The sequence below is a fragment of the Ambystoma mexicanum genome, chromosome 5q (assembly GCF_040938575.1).
Source record: "Ambystoma mexicanum isolate Mex_15411 chromosome 5q, UKY_AmexF1_1, whole genome shotgun sequence".
Taxonomy (NCBI): domain Eukaryota; kingdom Metazoa; phylum Chordata; class Amphibia; order Caudata; family Ambystomatidae; genus Ambystoma; species Ambystoma mexicanum.
The window spans coordinates 1012688992-1012703908 of record NC_090933.1 but is presented as its reverse complement, the minus strand read 5'-3'; the positions used below and the strand labels follow the sequence as shown (position 1 = coordinate 1012703908).

At 41.8% G+C, this 14917-nt stretch overlaps 1 protein-coding gene across 5 annotated transcripts in view; it reads left to right on the top strand.

Moving 5' to 3' along the window:
• CSMD3 (CUB and Sushi multiple domains 3) overlaps positions 1–14917 on the top strand; it is a 3270409-nt gene that overhangs the window by 1041148 nt on the left and 2214344 nt on the right. For all 5 annotated transcript variants that reach the window (XM_069621531.1, XM_069621530.1, XM_069621528.1 and 2 more), the window contains exon 6: positions 1703–1815. In XM_069621531.1, the coding sequence (XP_069477632.1) occupies positions 1703–1815 (113 nt within the window). The remainder of the gene's footprint in view (positions 1–1702; positions 1816–14917) is intronic.

Below are 14917 nucleotides of genomic sequence, written 5' to 3'. Positions count from 1 at the left end.
TCCCTCAGGTCCAATGCTCCCCACCACAAGTGAATATCTCAGAAGTCTAATGCTTCTCACTAAAAGTAAATATCATCCTGGTCCAATGTTCCCCACTAGAATTGAATATTCCACAGGTCTGATGCTCATCACCAGAAATGAATATCGCCCCGGTCCAATGCTCCCTATCAGAGGTGAATATCCCCCAAGTCCAATGATCCCCACCAGAAGTGAATATCTCACATGTTTAATGCTCCTCTACAGATATGAAGATCCCCCAGATCCAATGCTCCCCACCCAAAGTGAATTTCCCCCCGGTTCAGTGGTCTCCACCAGAAGTGAATATCTCACAGGTCCAATGCTCCTCACCCAAAGTAAATATATCCCTGGTCTAGTGCACAATACCAGAAGCAAATATCCCCCAGGGTCCAATGCTCCCCATGAGAAGTGAATCTCCTCGAGGTATAAGTATCCCCACCAGAAGGGAATATCCACCAGGTCTAATGCTCCTCACCAAAAGTAAATACATCCCATGTCCAGTTCTCCCTACCAGAGGCAAATATTCCCGAGGTCCAATATGGCCCACCAGCAGTGAATATCCACCATGTCCAATGATACCCACCAGAAGTGAATATCTCACAGGTCCAATGCTCCTCACCAGAAGTGAATATACCCCAGTCCCAATGCGCTACACCTGAAGTCAATATCCCCAAGGTCCAATGATCCCCACCAGAAGTGAATATCTGACAGGTCCAATGCTCCTCACCAAAAGTAAATATCTCACTGATCTAATGATCCCCACGAGAGGTGAATCTCCCCATGGTCCAGTGATTCCCCCCAGAAGTGACTATCTCACAGGTGTGATGCTCTTCCCCGGAACTGAATATCCCCCAAGTCCAATGCTCCCCAACCAAAGTGAATATCCCCAGGACCAATACTCCCCACCAGAAGGGACTATCTAACAGGTCCAATGCCCCTCACCAAAAGTAATTATCTCCCGGGTCCAATGATCCCGACGAGAAGTGAATATCCCAAGGGTCCAATGCTACCCACTAGAAGTGAATATCCTCCAGTCACAATGCGCCCCATGAGAAGTGAATATCCATCACGTACAATGTTCACCACCAGAAAGGAATATCTCTCAGATCCAATGCTCCCTACCAGAAATGAATATCCCTCAAGCCCAATGCTCCCCACCACAAGTGATTGTCCCACAGGTCCAATGCTACCCACCAGAAGTAAATATCCGCCAGGCCCAATGCTCCCCACAAGAAGAGAATATCCCACAGGTCCAATGTCCCTGACTAGAAGTGAATATCCAACAGGCCCAAAGCTGCGGGCCTGGACATGAGCATTTGGGATAAGGCATCCCCTACCCCCTACCTTTATGACTCAGGCATCTAAGATACTCCCTCATCTATACCGACACCCTGACATATCTCATCTCCATTTCACACAGGGTCCTAAAGTGCCCATCGAGCTGCAGGAGTGTTATAAAAACTCAGATAATGTATTAACATGATTGAAGGGATGCTACACCTCGTATCACCTGATCTGAGATTGCATGCCAGTGACACCTGTCACCTATATTTGTGTGTATTACATGATGCGATTTTAAACATGCAATTCATTAGTTGTTTGTTCTTGTTTTACCAGTGAATAGGGCATGTCTACTCTCCATTTACTGTTGCATAACTTTGTTGTATTCTATATCCCTTTGTAGGCTGTCAGGAATTAATGTGCCTCCACCAATTATCAGCAACAAAAATTGGCTCAGACTTCATTTTGTGACGGATAGCAACCACAGATACCGAGGATTCAGTGCCCAATATCAAGGTACACTACTTAGCATTCTTTTGCATGTCAGGCAATTATAAATGGTTCACTTTATATCTCAATTCATAGCATATTATCAATGTATGAACTCTTCATTCCACATTGACCCTGCATGATAGTAGTTGTGTTGTGGGATGAGTCCCCCTTGAAGCCTACTGTACAATTTGACCCATTCCAGAAGCAGAGTGTCTTTTGAGAGGTTCTGTGAGAGATGTAACATTCTTAAAGTACTGTGGGTTGCAAGTCATTCCAGATGTGCCATTGTGAGTTTCAGTGCCAGTTCATGTGCTTGCTCCATTAGAATCAATTTCTCATTGTGTTAACATTTATTGTTGCTGGTTGCATAGAAGATATAAGTTGTCATAGTCATACGTTATTTTATTTTGTTAAACATTGTATTCATTTGTTAGAATATGTGAATTATTGTTACAAATGAAAAAGACAAATACCAGAAATGTACTGTCTGTTGAACATGTTTAGCAAATTATGCCATTAACCATAAGTGAAACATTGCATAGCCACCATCATTAATTTTAGAATAGAAAATGATCATGCAATTCAGTTACATATCCCAATCCATTTCATGAAGGTGTAGATAATCATTACACATGGGTAACATTTTTTTTTTAAATAGATGTACAATCATGACGTGAACAGCATTTTAGAAATGGCAATCGCAGTAGATATTGTAGCAATGAGAAACTATTCTTTGTGTTCAGTTTACCATTTCTTTGTGACCGCAGACCATTTCATTACAAGCCACAATGTTGTAGTATGCATGCTTAAAAAAACAAATCCTAAACGATTTTTGTAGAACTATACATAAACTACAAAATATTGAATGCACACTTCATAAACTAATGCACTTTGAAGAATGCATGAGAAATCAATTTTGGGACTAATATCCATAGATTGGAACTCAAAATTCAAAGGGATAGGACACACTCGACCATTGGTATTGGATAGAATATTTGCAGCCGTACATACATTTCCTTACTTTTCGGGATTCTGGTACACATGCAATTGCAAAAAATACACTAGGTTTGAGTAGGAGATGCTACTCAGTAAATAAACAAGTGCAAGGGAGAATTGATAGTGTTATATGGTATAAATAGGCATATTCGTAATTTTACATTAAACTGCTCAGACAACGCCAAACGTTTAACAATCAATATTGTTACAACAAAATATAAGAAACTAATTGAAAATTATGAAGAAAGAAAATAGAATACGCTAACCGTAAAAAACGAAAGGAATTTCCAGGTAAGGAAAACACAAAACAAAATTAATTTTGTTAAAATTAGGTAGCCCAGCTGGAATTAACAGTGTTGTCCAATTGATATATTTAATGAGGACCATAGAAATTAAAAGAACGTCTTAGGTGAAATATTAGAAATAAAACAAAATAAAAAGATAATATTTTCAGGAATATACTGATAAAAGTACAAACATAAGCAACCACACTGTCAGTACAGATAACTATAAGCTCCTGAATGAAGATGGTTTAAATTCACCATAAATGTTATAGAAAGCATTCAGACAGTTCCGGGAAAAATCTATAGCAACATTTATGATGCATATCTCGGCTTGACGGAAGACTGAAAGGAAACATCAAATAACACTTTCAGGATAATCACAACCAATCTTTCTAAGAGGAAGAAAGATACATAAGGAATTATATTAGATAGGATTGTAATATGTTTGTACATGTGTTTGACCCACAGGGTCCATACTCTGTGTAGCACTGTGGTGAATCGGATGCAGTGGTCCATGGCCTGAGTTCTAGGGTATTTTCCTTTCCATGCTTGCAGGCATATTTTACTTGCATTTACTGCATACAAATCAGACTTTGTATACATGTCAAGGGCACTTGATTATGCACTTTAGTCAGCGTACTATATATTGCATTGCAAAAGAATTAGCACAGCTTTGTGGCATATAACATAATCAGAAATGATGTCTGAATTCCAATGCCTTCAACTCAGGGGCAGACTGGGAAGAAAAGATGCCCTGGAAATCATTTTTAAAGTGGCCTGCATTACAAATGTTCATGAAGGTTACCAGGCAAAGGTGGCCCAGTGTGTAGTGGCTTACCGAGAAATCTCCAGAGTTCCATATAGGACAGTCCACCCCTGCCTCTACTGTATTGCTTCCACAGCTGTTATTCCATATTCATATTACAATACATTTATGTTTGGTGAAATCTTTTTTTCTGAAAGCTATGTTCATTTTAGGCCACATATGAGAGTTGATTTCCACAAAGATGGCACAGCCCCAACAAAGATGGCACCTGGACGAGTATCTAGTGAGTTGGTGTCTCAAGTGTAACTCTTTCCATGGGTCTTTCAATGCAAACATTTTGGATTAACTACATTTGCAATCAAGATGCAGAATTCCTGGAAGAGCTACATATGTTTCCATAGCTATCAGATTTGCAGCAATCACAACATATGTGATGCGCAAAACATCAGTTATCTTAGTTTCATTCTCTAAAATAATTACACTTTCTGGAAAAAGTTGCAACACCAATACAATTTTTATAAATCTCCACACATAAAGTTGGGACTAATTAGGACTTGCTCAAATTGTTTTGACAATAGTATGATTTTGTTTACTTTTTAATTGTATTTAAAATGACATAATAATTGAAAGTAAGCATATTGAAATTGAAACCTATATCTATATATTACCAAGTAAATACAAATGTTTAAAAAAAAAAGTGATCAATACATATTATGCTTTACTTCTAGATAGGGTATATTGCGGTATATCGACATTGGACTATAATACAGAAACTGTTGTGTATAAAAGATAAAAATAAAATAATCCTAACATATTTAGAGCCCGATGCATGGAATATTTGCACAGTTCAAAGTGACTTTGCACTGCCGGCACAAACCCTTATTCATGGAGCTGTGCAAAGGGTATTTTTGCACTGCAAAGTCAGTGCTAGTGGTCGTTTTTGCAGTACAAAATGACTTCACACTGTCTGCACTGCAAAAATTCCTTGAATCTGGGTTTGTGTCAGCAGTGCAAAGTCCCTTTACAGCCGTGTAAAGTCACTTTGAACCGTGCAAATATGCTATTATCGGGCTCTTAGGCCCTACATTTTCAGAAACATGTCTTCTTTACTTGTAATACGTCTGAGAGTGATGACACCTATCACAATATGGCACAGCCATCCATATCTACTCCTGGTGTATCAAGAAGCTTCAATATAATACTAAGCAGAGATTTCATTGCATAAATAATCCTTTCCCCACACAAACAACCTCGGCTAATATCGGGAGGCATTGTAAACAGAATCAAGCATCAAGGGCGCTGCTTAGTGGAATACTTACACAGCACTGAAAAACGCATTAAAACAGGAACATCTTTCATACATGAGCACTAAGTGTTGACTCATACAATCTCTCATTTTAAATGACTCCACACTTTCTTCTAACGAGCCCGGCAGTGTTAAGCAGACTCAATAACTCATTTATTTATCTCATTTCCTTATTAGGGGGAATTTCACTTTGAAATGAAACCATTTATTATGGAAATTAAGAGCACTTGGATTTTAAAAATACCGACACTTGCTCACATGTGCATCTTGGGGACCGCCCCCCTATATCTCAGAGAGAGGTTCGGATTATACAAACCTATGAGAAACCTGCAATCTACAAAAGCATTTCTTTTAAAAGTTGATTGTGTAAAAAGAGCCCAGGGAAGAGGTCGCTCCTTCCCAGTTCTAGCAGCCCAAGCATGGAATGAACTACCTGAATACATAATAAAAGAAGACAGCCACATTGCTTTTACAAAACTTTTGAAAACCAGGCTATTTGAGTAAGATTCGGAATGACTATTTCTCCCTATCCTCTTTTGTAGTGTTCAGCGCCTATATCAAGAGAAACAAGAGAGTCAATGGCTACCCATATCATTGAAACCACAGGTGGTCACCCTGTATTAGCAGTGAGGCTAGATTTATTATATATGCTAGCTCATTAAAGGATCACAAAAAACATGAATGTCTCAGAACAAAATGTAATTTTTCATAGATACACATTTAAAGAATTTTTTTGACGTGTCTTGTGTGGCCCGTGGAGTTTGCATAACATGACACAGTATGCATAAGCGTGGGTTAGTAAATAGAATGTGACTTCTTATTTCATGTATTGCTGTATAAATAGCAATACGCAATCATTGTCCAAGTGTCCAAGATCAGCGCCTGGACACCCTCAGGCTTTGGTGCAATATAAATGGTGTAACATAACATAACCTGTGAATGTTATTACGTGTATGCGAGCGATGAGCCGTACCTTACACCTGTTGCATAGGAAATGTGAGGTGCCTACTTAGGAGAGTTCAGAGTATAGATAATGAGCCCAACAGGAAACACACATTGGTACGTGGTCCATACTTGCATTCCAATAGATGACGGGGCAATCACTATCAAAGATGTATTGCCTACCTATGCCAGTGGCTGCCATTCATATGCAATGGGTAAGATTGTCCAAATGGAACAGAGAGATGTGAACACAATCTTTATTTATCTTTCATCACACTGCAACTTGCGGGTACCCACCCTCCCCCCATCTGCCAAATTGCTTGTGAAATACAATGGGACAAATTCACTTAAAGGTTTTTGTATTTTTTGGAGCAAACGCAATTGGAGAAAACCCCTGGGGCCTGATTCACAGAATTTTTTTATGTTAGGTCAGTCCCATGAGAAAACGCTCAGTGAATGCAGACTGCACATTACTAACAATCTGTGTGTGTGTGTGTGTGCGTGCGTGCGTGCGTGTGTGTGTGTGTGTGTGTGTGTTGGGGGTTTGGCTGTGGGCTTTCAGACTCACTGCTCTGTCAGTACATTTGCAGAATGAGGGTAGGGGGCGTGCTCCTGGGAAGCAATGTCACCATTTCTAGTGAATGCCTTATTCACAGAGGTGTACATTTGGACATATATGTGTCCCGATATTCATTCCCCTTTATCTTTCTTCTCTCTCACAAACCACGCCCCGCCAAAAGCATAAAGCTGTCGTTTGAGACCCCAGGCAACATGTCCCTGTGCCAAATAAAAATGGTCAATCGAGGCATTAGCATTTCAACACGTTTGTTTATGTTTCCATTTCACATATGTGTAAATGAACACAGGTGATTTGTAGTGATGGACCCATTATATCTCTTCAGGGCAAAACGCACAGAGAAGAGATATGTGAAATGGAGTACTACCCTACTGTATGTTATAAGGATTCTGCAAGTCAACAAGACATTCTGTCACCAAATGTAGGAAGATGGCCGAAAACCGAGATCCTTTATTAAGTCACAAAACTCTGAGGTGATCAGCATATCCTTTGTATCTACAGTAGAGGATGCTCTATTCTGTATAAATATGGCCATACACTGTCATCTCCTTTAATTTCCAAACGCAATGCAAGAGTTCTTCAAGCTGCTGATGCATATAATAAATGTATAATCCGTCTGGATTGATATAAAAGGTAAACAAAAAACAAATATGCAGCTTCTGATTGCGTACAAAGGCCTCATTACATATGTAGTGGTATCACAATGGTAAATTCAGCAGTATACCACTAAACAATGTTACTGTTACCGGTAAGGGAGGTAAATCCACATTCCATGTAATCTGATAGGATTCACAGGCAGGTTTTGCCCGTAAGGGGCCTGACTTACCTCCGACTCATAGCTGCAGGTAAATCAGGCCCCTTTCCAGCCAACTCGTAGTTGGCCATTGCAGTAACATGATGATAAAAAATATTATCGGCACAGTAATACCACACCCACCAATGACTTTAAATAGTTTAATAAAAGCAGCCAAAAAACATGTTTTGTTTTGTTCTTTCAAAAGAAACAAAAACATGCAGACTCTTCCACTCCAGTGTTAAACTCCTACAGTGCAGACAATGAACATACTACTGTACTCAGGGGGGTCCTCTGATCCCACCATATAAAACTTGTGGTCAAAAAGGAGCACACACCGGGCAAGAAGCAATGCTGTTTATTAAAGCTGGGTGAGCACAAATCGAACAGAACAGAGGACTGGAACTGATTGATGAGAGCTGACATCTGTTCATATACTGAACATTAGATTTATACTACGAATACAATGATCAAGGCATTAGACACAGTTAAAGTTTGAAGGTTTGTATATTCTACCATTCCCAAGAAATTAATTGGCTATGCTACGTGATAGCTTTAGTGCTAATGCATGTTTGTAGAACATGATTGGAGCTAAGAGATCAACAGTATCCCAACTCATCGCCTCCACATGTGGTGCCATATTGATTCTCACCCAACCCCGAAACAGTTTGCAATTAGTAGAATAACATTTGTGCTGACCTCCAGAACTTGTATATACTGCCATTGGTAAGCACCTTTGAGGAAAGAACACGAGACACCCTGCTTCTGATGGGGAAGAAGGCATTCACAAGGTACCTGCTCTTTTCCGGCCTTTGCAAACCTTGTAGTGGACACTCTGAAGGCTGTCCACCTCCCAATAACACCTATATACACCATTTGATTGGTCCTCCGGGGAACGCCACTCCATCCAGTTTCACTTTCCAATAGCCACCTGCCGATAGCAACTTGTGGCCATGCTAATACTTATATGGCCCAAGTCCACTTTCCCTCTAGCCCCAAGTGCCCACAGGATTGGCTTGCCACCCTTCTATTACATCACCCAGCATTGTCTTATCTGCTTTAGTCTAGCTCTGTCTCCCTCCTCCCTGGTCCACCTGGTGTTGATCATGTGTTTCAGAGCAGGGATCCCCGGGCAGGGCCCCTCCCGACAGCATCCCTGCTGAATGTGTTTGCCAGGGTTCTTTTTTTCCTACCTAGTGCTAATGATAGAAAAAGTCCTGCAGGCCAATAATCCACATAATGCATTACTACCCCTGTGTTTCCCCGCAGAGTCTTTGGTCAAGCTGCAACTGTAATTTGTTTGTGTTCCTGTGTTTCTTCCCCCTAGAGGGTACCCTGTCCGCCCTTGCTTACTTTCGAAGGTTGTAGGTGTGCGCCGTATCTGGTGCTGAATCAGCACCTTCAATACATTCACCCCCATTCCTTCCCACTCATTTCCTCACCCTTTTCCTTGCGCACCGACACATATGTAACCCTGTTTATGATCCCTTCTTCTTCGTATCCCTGTATGTATTTTCTGAATACTAATATCAGGTGAGCACTCACCCCAAAGGGCTTCATCATCAAGTCTCGTGGGAGTGCTGTAAATATTAATTCCACATCATCCTTATACTCAGTCACACCTATTGGCTCCTCACCTAAGTTTTTACCAAACTCAATATTATTTGCAGACACTATATATCAGTCTTTCCTTTGGTAGCAGTCGCACCAGCTGATGACCCATCGGCCGATAAAGGTGGTGACGAGGATTATAATGAGCACCACAGGGACAGTTATTTTGAACATTGCTACCAGCCAATCTGGGACCCTGGCAAATAATGCGTGCAGCCAGGTGTTTAATGTGATGTCTTGTGCCTCCTTCGTCATCCTTTCATGTATTGTTTGTATCTCCTCAACAGACTCGGTAAGTGTTCTGTTGGCTGCATTGTTTTGGGTGAGGCAGTGCAACATGTGCTTCCAATCTTGTGGCACACGCTGCCTGCCATAGCAGTCATGAGGTCCAGTACATACATATTTTGGAGGGTCATTAGACGCACAGCTCTGAACTTTTCTCAGACTGCATTTACTCCTTTTTCAGTTGCATTAGCCAATTGGAGCAGCTTACAATGCATGATTTTAATCCATTTTGTGGGGTCTGCTATTTATACCACAGGATGCAGGAGTGAGCTGAAGAACACATAGGCCTTGCTGAAAAGTCTTAAATGTGATGGGATAGTGTCCAAGCTCTCGGTGGATTCTGATGAGATATATTTGCTGGCCCTCCTCCTCCTTGTTATCTTTGGTTGTTCTCCCCGCATTTTCCTGTGCCCAGTTGTTTTATTCCTCCATTTCTGCATGGATAGCTTGTTGAATGGTACCAAATCTGCACAGAGCACCACCAAGTCAGGGCTGTGGAGGGTCACCAATGCACAAACTCCTCCCCAATCTGGTGGCAGTAGGGCATATGCTCTTGTCCCACAGGATAACCACACGTCAATCTCTGCAGCATCCCCTTTGGCAATGCCACAATGCTCATAATCCTCTTCCAATCAGTGTTCATCCCCAGCACCGCCATCCCTTTTGCTCTGAAACACAAAGAATACTGTGTTAGTGCCTTTATGTAAACTGGGTGGCGTTTTTCATCTATCCTGGTTAAGGCATGAACATTGTTGTTCCATATTTTCCTACATCCTCCATCTATTTTATTTACCACTTTCTCTTTAAATCCCACCAGCCCTTCTGCTCGCCACTGTACAATCCCTCTTTCCCATTTTCCACTGTAATACCTCAAACCTCAGATTCGCATCAGGGGCCTGGTGTGAGACCATGGTATATCATGTTCTGTTGCATTCTTACATAATATTCTCTTGTGGGCAGTGAGCATCTGTTTTCCCCTCTGTGCTCTGTCTGTGTTATATTTCAGAATCATGCACTTGGTACCTTCACCCTGGGCTGTGCATTCTATTTGCATATAGTTATCAGTGTACACCTTCCCTTCCTCATCTATCAATTTCACTTCTACGGTATGCCCCTGGAATTGCCCTCTGGTTTTACACATAGACATATTCATCAGACATCCCCCTTCCTCTAATATCACTTCGTGTGGCAGAAATAGTTTCTGTGTCCCTGTGAGGTGTGGGATGAGTGAGAACATGTGGCAGGTACCATTAGTGCTCCACCAGCCTAACTTGTTTATCTCTCTGAGCCACACATTTTCAGAGGCGATGTTCCAGCCCTCCCCAATAGCATTGTAAAATACTTCAATACTAAATATACTCCTCTTAGTGCATGTTTCCCTTTCACCATCAGCTGGCGATATAGTACGAACTGGAAGTCCTGAGAAGACAGAAGACAGAATCACATAACAATCCAATCTCTATTATATTTGTATCAACTTTTGATCTTCCCGCATTCTCCTAAGTATTCTCTTGCCCAACTTCTCTTTCATCTATGGGCCCGCGATACAATCGCATTGCAGTACACAAACTCAATATGAACTGGCTAATACTCCCCATTACATTACTCTTTCTCCTTGCATTGCACTGCTGTTGTCTTAGCAAATGTCAGACATATGGATCCATGCCCTTCTTTCGTTTATTTTCACAGCTGATGGTGTTGCATAGACAACTTTGAAAGGACTGCAAATCCTCGGCTCCTTCCACCTTCTGACCACATTGCGGGTGAGAATTTGGTCGCCCAGATAGAGAGTGCTTGTGGAAAGAATTCCTCCTGATGGGCAGTTGAGTGCTTTTCCATGTTGGTTGGTCAACATGTAGGCCGGTGAACCTGGCACGAGATGTAGTGGAGAACATTTGTCATCTTGACCAGATATGCTTTAATTTCTAGTATTTCTGAGATAGGGATAGCGTCCAAAATTGAGCATGTAGGAGGGATAGGCACTGGCATCCTTCTACCTGTTGCAATTGTGTGCACAGTCAGGTGTTATCTTCACTCGGTGAGTTATTCAGAGCAAAGAGGGTGAGGGGGAGGCAAGAAAGCCAATTTTAGCACAGAGAAGACATTCACTTTGAATAGCATTCTTTTAGTAAGCCATTGAGCCCTTCAATACAACCTGTTTGTGTGTGGCCAGTACACAGTGAAAAGTGTATGTTTTATCCCCAAGAGATGCATAATCTCATCAAAGAGGTCATTGGTGAAGTGCTGGCCATTTTCGGACCATATCTCCTTGCACACTCCCCACCTTGAGAACGCATCCCGCTCCAAGAGCTTGGCTGCACTTTTTGTGCCATTTTTTGCACAGAGCCCATACTCAAGTCCATATGATAATGGACAGACAACAATTAACTTGTACCTGTAGGAGGCACATCTCTCTTGCATGTCAACAAAATCAATATGCAAGTGCTGGAAGGGCCCTTCCAGCCAAGTTATTGTTCCTCGAATTGTCTTCAATGTATGACCAGACAAAAACCGTTGACACGTCACACAGTTCCCCATGAACTCTGCCACTCTCTCATTGAAGTTTGGCACGTACCACCCTTCATTAATTTCTGCTGCTATACTTTCTTTGGATACATGGGTGGCAAAGTGCAGCTGTTCTAGGTCAACAATTAGCACGTTTCTGGTCATTACTGGCTTTCATGTGCTATTCTGTTGCCAAATTAGGTTGGTGGGTGAGAGTTTTATCCATAACTTCTTCTCTCTATTGCTCCCCATCCACCCTCCTTTATGCAGCCATGAGTGGGACTTTAGCTTTCACTCCTGGGTACCGTCTTATACTTCCTTCAGAGAGATAGGCTGTTTTTTTTGCTGCTCTGTCAGCCATTTAATTTCCTATTGATAGTCTGTCTTGTTTACCTGTGTGGTTGGCGCATTTTATTACCGCCACTTTCAGTGGCACGTTTAGGGCCTTAACTGTTTGAGCTTTGCTGCATGTTGTAGAGGGGGCCTGTCACTCCTCCTGACTCCTCTCATTTACCATTATGCTAATCCTGAATGTATTGTGGATGTTATGTGGGGGGTATGAATCAGAACAAGTTGTAGCTGCGTGTCCTTCCATCATGTTTAATGCACTGATCATTGTCACTAGTTCTGCTCCCTGTGCTAAATAGTGGGAGCGTAATCGTTGTTTTGAGGCTATTAAAATGTCCCCATTTATTCTGCACACCACCGCTGCTCCAATATGTCTCCTTCGCTCTCCGGTTCTATACTCAATGACCTGTCATTATAAACCATGTCTGCCTCTGCTATTTCCTCCTCTTTTATCTGTATGTTTACTTCCATTCTGTCCATGTGTGCTGCACAATTGTGTATGGAGTCCGCTTCCACTACAGGTTCTCCTATGCAAGTAGCTGGGTTGACCACACAACACCTCACCACCTCAATGTGTGGGTTGGTCAGTATTATCTCGTAACCTGATGCCCCATGTGTTGTTAATGTACTCAATGATGGCAAATAGCAAGTGATCCACATACAATACTACGGGACACCCCATTGTGATTGTTAATGCCTTTTATATAGCAAATGCTGCAGCCAAGAGTGTTTCTTCACAGGGGAAGTGTACCTGCATCACTGAGCCTAGAATTCCACTGTAGTATGCCACAGGCATGTGTCCATGTGATTTATTTGTGTGAGGATCACTGTCATCACTGAGCCATGGGAATGCAAGAACAAATATACATTTTCTCTGTTGTTTTCGGTGGCCAGAACTGGCGCATGGGTCAGCAATTATTTTAATTCTGTGAAGCTCTCATTCATTTCTGATGTCCATTTTAATTACCTCTTATCTTTTGGTGCTTCTTTAAGGCCCTGTAAAAGGGGTTTTGTGAATGTTGAATAATCCAACACCCATGCCCTGCCATTATTGCATAGTCCCAGGAACGTCTGCATTTCTTTTACTGTGCAAGGTTGAGGTATGTGGTGGAATGCCTGTACACTCTCTGGTGTTAACCTGCATCCTTCAACTGATATTATTTGCCCCACATACACAACCTCTTCTTGGCAATATTGTAATGTTGCTTTGTCCACTCTGTATCATTTTGCTGCAAGCAATGTCAAGAAGTGTACTGTGTCTGCTCTACACACTTCCTCTGTCAGACTGCATATCAACCAATCATCAACATACTGTATCACCATGCTTGTCATTTGTATATTGCACAGGTACATCTCGGTCACCCTGTTAAAAATGTTTGGGGACTCGCAGTACCCTTGAGGCAAACGAGTGTGCTTGCATCTGGTTCTGCGATATGTGAACGCAGTCAATTATCTTGAGTCTGGGTCCAAGGGAATAGAGACAAAGGTATTCTTCAAGTCAATGACCATGAAGTACTTGGTCTTTGTTGGGATGTTGCATAATGTAGTGGCAGGGTTCAGTACCAAGCAAAGTTCTGCTTCAACCAAATTGTTTAGAGTGCATATATCCTGAATAAAACACCAAGACCCACCTTTTGATGTCTTTATCTGTCATATCACCATGTTGCATGACAATGTTGATGTCTGGATAATGCCCTGCTGCCATAGTGCATCAGGGGAAGTATATTCTCTCATCTGCTTCTCTGGACAATGGGGATTGTTTTGCATGGGGCAATAATGCTCCTTCCCTCAGCTTTATTTTCAATGCCCCTACTCCTTCTAGTACCCCTACATCATGGGGCATCTTTGCCATATCTTCTCTGGCACTTATTTGATATCCTCTTCTTTATGATTGTTCCCTTGTTTCACTAGCTGTGCTAGTATTGGTACCAGTGTGTCCTTCACTTGAACTGGGCACGGATTTGGACCTGAAGCACCATCTCTCCCTCTTCTTCATCAGAGAATAGGTGTCCATCCAACATTCCTGTAATTGTCAGTGTAGGGTCGATGATTAGCACTATACGTCATTCCATGTTTTAATTATTTGTCCCACACAGGATCACCATGTATTTGCGTATCACTACTTCCTCTAGTTGTAACACAACGGTTGTTCCCTTCAGGTAATCTTTCTGGCATTGTGGTCTGAAAAGAAATTCTGGGGTCAATCGGAACAACTGCCCTTGTATCTCCGGGAACCGTCCTAGCATAGTCTCGACCCATAGAGGAACATGCTTGGGTGCAAGGGCTGTGCTTGCAGAGTACTGTGTGCATGTGCCGTCAAGAGGAGTATGGCCAGACATGTGTAATAAATACCCTGCATAGTACCCACCATCATTTTCTCTGTGAATTATATTGTTGCATTTAAATTGCTGAGCAAATATCTTCCCAGTGTATTAAGGAGCATCGTTGGAGTATAGTAGTGGCATCACAATGTGTTGCATCCCCATGGTTAGTGGTAAGTCTTTTGTAACTGGAATTGTAACCACCGCCCCAGAGAAGCACTGCATATCCATTACCAATGCAAGATTTGGTTGCTCCTGTATCTATAAAAGGAATAAATTCTTGGTCCGATTTCACTTCCACCTTGGGTTTTTCTTCCGGGTTGTCAGTTATCGCTAGGAAACGACACACTCAGGATCTCTTTGGGACCCTCTATGTTTGCCTGTTAATTGGT